The 5,000-nt window shown below is 44.1% G+C and overlaps 1 protein-coding gene across 2 annotated transcripts in view; it reads right to left on the bottom strand.

Moving 5' to 3' along the window:
• The window catches only part of dock4b (dedicator of cytokinesis 4b), a 151,841-nt gene that overhangs the window by 33,703 nt on the left and 113,138 nt on the right, over positions 1 to 5,000 (bottom strand). For both annotated transcript variants that reach the window (XM_062517855.1, XM_062517857.1), the window contains exons 35-36: positions 2,186 to 2,279; positions 399 to 547 (exon numbers count right to left, since the gene is read on the bottom strand). In XM_062517855.1, coding sequence (XP_062373839.1) covers positions 399 to 547; positions 2,186 to 2,279 — 243 coding nt within the window. The remainder of the gene's footprint in view (positions 1 to 398; positions 548 to 2,185; positions 2,280 to 5,000) is intronic.

The following is a 5,000-nucleotide window of genomic DNA, read 5'->3' as shown; positions in this document are numbered from 1 at the left end:
GAGTGCAGCACATTCGATTACATTAGATTCTATTGTTTTCAACGCCACCCCACACGCCAACATCACACTTTGCCACCGTCGCAGTGTACAGTACACTACAATTCCGTTCTATTTTTGTTAGCGCTGCTCGATGCAATTCATTGTTTATCCAGTGGTTGTCAGTTAAAAGTTTCAGTGCTGATATGCGTAACGGCAAGTGACAGCACCCTCATGAGAGCGGAGCACTGAAGACAGGAAGCGAGAGAGAGAGAGAGAGAGAGAGAGAGAGAGAGAGAGAGAGAGAGAGAGAGAGAGAGAGAGAGAGAGAGAGAGAGAGAGAGAGAGAGAGAGAGAGAGAGAGAGAGAGAGAATTCACAACTGACAGGGAGAAGAGACAGAGTGTGTGTGTGTGTACACACCTTTCCCCTGTCGAAGTTCTCGATGATGGTGAGATGCAGGTACTCTTTGCGCTGCCACTCCGACTGCATGGGGTAGTTGAGGAATTCCCGTAGGGGGCGCTCCGACCACTCCAGCAGCTCGTCATACAGCAGCAGGGTATAGGAGGCCTCTGGAGGTGGAGGAGGGGGACAGAGAGAGGGTACAGGTGAGCAATAAAGCAACATTACACCAATATACTTTTTTTTTTTAATTGTTCTAAGGTATGTTTTAGAAATGATTTTGTTGTTTTGTGACCTGAGATTCGTCTTGATATGACATGCTCATGGTAAAAAGATATTTGTGTACAAAGTAGTGCCTGCTACTTTCAAATGAAAGTATCAGGAATACTTGCAAATGTTCAAATGCCTGCATTGGCCTTCAGTATACTACACTGGGAGAGGGAAAGGACAGATAAAGATCACTAGAGTACTATAATCAGTACCACAATGTAAATACAATACATGTAAATATAGTGTAATGCAGTGTAAATACAATACAGTGTAATGTAGTGTACTACAGTGTAAATCTGTAAATACAGGTAATGTAGTGTACTAGTGTAAATACAATACAGTGTAAATGTAGTGTACTACAGTGTAAATAAAATACAACGTGAATGTGTCAGTTCAGGTTTTACTGGGGAGGGAGAATGAGATGGGTCAGATGACAGTATTAAGTGAGTGCTGATGTACAGAGGCCTCCAGAGTGCAGTAGCTAGCAGACAGACAGGTCATGTCGAGTGCGACGTGCTACCAGCCGGACTCCGTGTCAATGTGGAGTGACAGTCTGGCTGTGGTGTGGTGGAGCGAGGAGAGGGAACAGGGCTACATAGTGTTACTGTAAGTGCTTCGAATAGACCAAGGTGTGAATGCAGCAATGCATGCATGCAGCAGGGACCGGGTACAGTACACTTCCTTCCTGTGTGATCGCTGCAGAGACAGCCTATGTCAGTTTTCTCAGTACACAATCATATACAGTACCATCCTTCTACCATCTACCATCCTTTAGCCTCACAAGATGTCCTTCCTCTTCCCATTAAGATGTATCTTACACATCGAAATTTCCAGACTATAAGCCGTGGCTTATACATTGATTTTAGAAAAAAAATTTCCGCTTTGAGGTTAATACAGGGGGGCAGTTAATATACTGTACATGTAGTGTTAATATGGTTTTGTTTCTTTTAACTTGCATAAAACACTGTCCTGCAGCTTATACACAATGCGGCTCATGTGCGGGAAATTATTGCATATACAGGGCTTAAAGAAAGAAAACGTCTGAGCCTGAAGTTATGAAAACTTTCAAAGCTTTTATATATTTATCCATTTTCAAATCTTAAACAGCCTGGCCCATGCCTGAATTCAGACACGGTGCTTAAGAACTTCAAAACCTCTACATCTCTATCTATGTGTTGATTTGATAATCTACAAAAATCGTGTACTCACGGAACAGACAGCTAGTGGATCATGAGCTGAAGATTGTGACAAAGAATGTGAAAAAAAAAAAAAATCTTATGGGCTTAAAATCGCATACAATAACTGCACCTTTGACTGCCCCTTACACTGACCTCACCTTTAAAGGTGTACACAGGTGTTAAATCTCTGCAGCTAGATGTCACATGTACCATTTGTTTGTACAGTTGCACACTGACAACAAATAGAATCATAATTGGGCTGATATTTCATGGCACTATAGCTGAAGCGCCGCCCCTATGCTCACCTGTGCACACCTGTGTGGTTCTGTATACCTTCAAGTGCAAGTCGTACAGACTCACCTGTGTAGTTCTGTGCCTTCAGGTGCAGGTCGTAGAGCTTGTGGATGTACCGGATGTACATCTCCTCCTTGTTAAGCTCCGTCTTGTAGAAGTTCTGCAGGGCAGAGATAGAAATAAGAGAGAAAGAGATTTTATTGAACCAGGTACACATTACGGCGGCGTTCACCTCCAGGCGCTCGAACGAAATTGTTTGCTATGGAACGGCGCGACTGACCATCACAACGCGCCTCGCGTTTATAAAAGCAGGTGCGAGCTGAAAAAAGGGAAGTCAGGGAGCTAGCAATTTAGATAAATAAAACGTATCATAGCAACAACATGTACGTAATCGATTTCTACCTCTCATGGTTTAACACTCACTTCTTCGGCATACTTGTGTTCTGGAGCTGAAAAAAGCGTGTCACCGTGAACACCGCCTGTAGAAGTACTGTGTAATAAATTGACACTTTTCACCCTTGCCCCTGGTTCAGGGGGAATATGGTATTGTGACTGGGTCTGTCTGTCCGAATGTCTGTCTGCTCATAACTTCAAGAATATTCGCCAGACTCACTTCAAATTGTCACACTATAAAAAAGGTCACCAAATTCACTTTCTTTCCTGATTAATTATAGGGGAGAGTGTCTACTGTCCCGTGACTACTCTTATTGATGCCCTTTTCATTAAGTACATATTTTGTATGATAGTTGAATTGTTGGTTGTTGGATGGAACAAGCAGCACAAATGTAAACAAAGCCTTTACACAGAGCGCATGCTAGCAGTGTAGCATCAGCACCAACTGGGTTGTTGGCTATGGCTTCAAGCTACCAGTATGCATGTTTTTTTTTGTTTATTTTAGTTTCAGAGCAGAACTACATACTGCTGCTTGAACTTCAATGGAACTTGAAGCAAATGCTTCAAATAACTTCTTTTGAGTTTCATATCCTCATCTGAAAAAAATGTGCACACTAGCTGAGAGTGTGTGAGAGCATTCTGAAATGTGAGAGAAGTGAGAGAGTTTCTGAAAGAGATTGAAAAGAGAGAGAGAGAGAGAGAGAGAGAGAGAGAGAGAGAGTGACAGATTGCTACAATGTGTAACAGTGAACGAAATTAAAAGACAGCACGAGAGAATAATCTGAGGCTGTAAAATCGAGGTAAAAAGACACAACAGTGAGTGTGCGAGAGCGAGAGAGAGATAGACAGAGAGAGAGATAGAGAGAAAGAGAGAGAGAAATTCAGACATGTTGTGAAGAGGTTCTAGTGGAAGAGGAAACATGGTGCTTGTGTGTGAGTGTGCTGCTAATGGAGAGAGACGGGAAGAGGAGATAACTGGGGAGAAGAGAAGAGAGTGGGAGTAATTGTGTGAGAGAGGGAGAGAGAGAGATAGAGAGGGAGAGAATGGTGTGGGAGAGAGAGAGAGAGAAATGGAGAGAGAATGAGAGGGAGAGAAAGGTGTGTGAGAGAGAGAAAGAGGGAGAGAGAGTAGGGAGTTTAATGAGACTTCTGCAGACCACCCACAAATAGACAGGTGCTTGCATCTAACTAAGCATGTGTGTGTTTGTGTGTGTGTGTGTGTGTGTGTGTGTGTGTGTGTGTGTGTGTGTGTTATTGTGTATGCGTGTGTGTGTGTGTGTGTGTGTGTGTGTGTGTTTTGTGTCTCTGTTTGTTTGTATTTGAGAATGGGGTGAGTGGGAGAGAGATGGAGAGACAGCAGGAGACAGAGATGGAGAGAGAGATTGTGTGAATGTGTGTGTGTGTGTGTGTGTGTGAGCAAGAGAGAGAGAGAGAGAGAGAGAGAGAGAGAGAGAGAGAGAGAGAGAGAGAGAGACTTTGTTGTGCGTGTGTGTATTCTTCCCATGAAAAGGCCCATTGCATAAGTGCCTGAGTACAAGCCCCCCCACTGCAGAACAAAGAGCACCCCTCTCCTGGACAGCTCTCTACAGGAAACACTACTGTTGGAGAAAGAGCTATCATTCTCTTTCTCTCTCTCACTCACACACATACACACACACACACACACACACACACACACACACACACACACACACACACACACACAGCCTCTCTCACAGAAAGAGAGAGAGAGAGGGCCCTGAAAATGGCTGAGTCATGCTGCCACCTCCTCACCAGTGCCATTCAGCTACCTCTTTTCACACACACACACACACACACACACACACACACACACACACACACACACAAGCACAAGTCTCCAGCTCTACCGAGAGACACCTCACCATAGACAAACTCACTGGCCTCACATCCGCACATCCTGCTCATTGGGAAATGGCCTTACGCAATTGGGGGGGGTGCTGAATAAAGTGCACTGCTACTTAATTCATCTGTGCTTCCGTTTACTTCAACTGACGCTGAAGTTGGAATGTCAAATGAAAAAACAAAAAAAAACCTAAGAGTGTCTTTCTTCAAAACTAATTCAAGTTACATAAGACAGGACTTATGCCAGGATGGATAATGTGCTGTGTTTTATCTCTGAGCTGGAGGAGATTTGAGGAGAGGTAGGGGTGCCTCTTACTGGAAGAGCTTTGGAGAGAGAGAGAGTGCAGCTAATGTTCCTGCTGTGAGGGGTGAGTCGGGGTGAAACGGGAGACGAACTGAATACTTTATAGCGCACTGGGTACATATTGTGAGTGATTTCGTGGCAGCAGACCTAGGTATGTGGATGGGAACGCTTTATATAAGTGAGCCAATATACAAAAAGATGATTGGCCTCCAGAGAGAGTGTTGGAGTCTGAATGTAAGTGTACGCTTTGCTAAATATCGGAAACAAGGGCGATGGAGGGCGATGGAGAAGCAGGCTGGAAGAGTAAGTGTGTGTGTGTGT

Source organism: Sardina pilchardus, chromosome 17 (genome assembly GCF_963854185.1).
Source record: "Sardina pilchardus chromosome 17, fSarPil1.1, whole genome shotgun sequence".
NCBI lineage: Eukaryota > Metazoa > Chordata > Actinopteri > Clupeiformes > Clupeidae > Sardina > Sardina pilchardus.
This window is presented reverse-complemented; position numbering and strand designations above follow the sequence as displayed.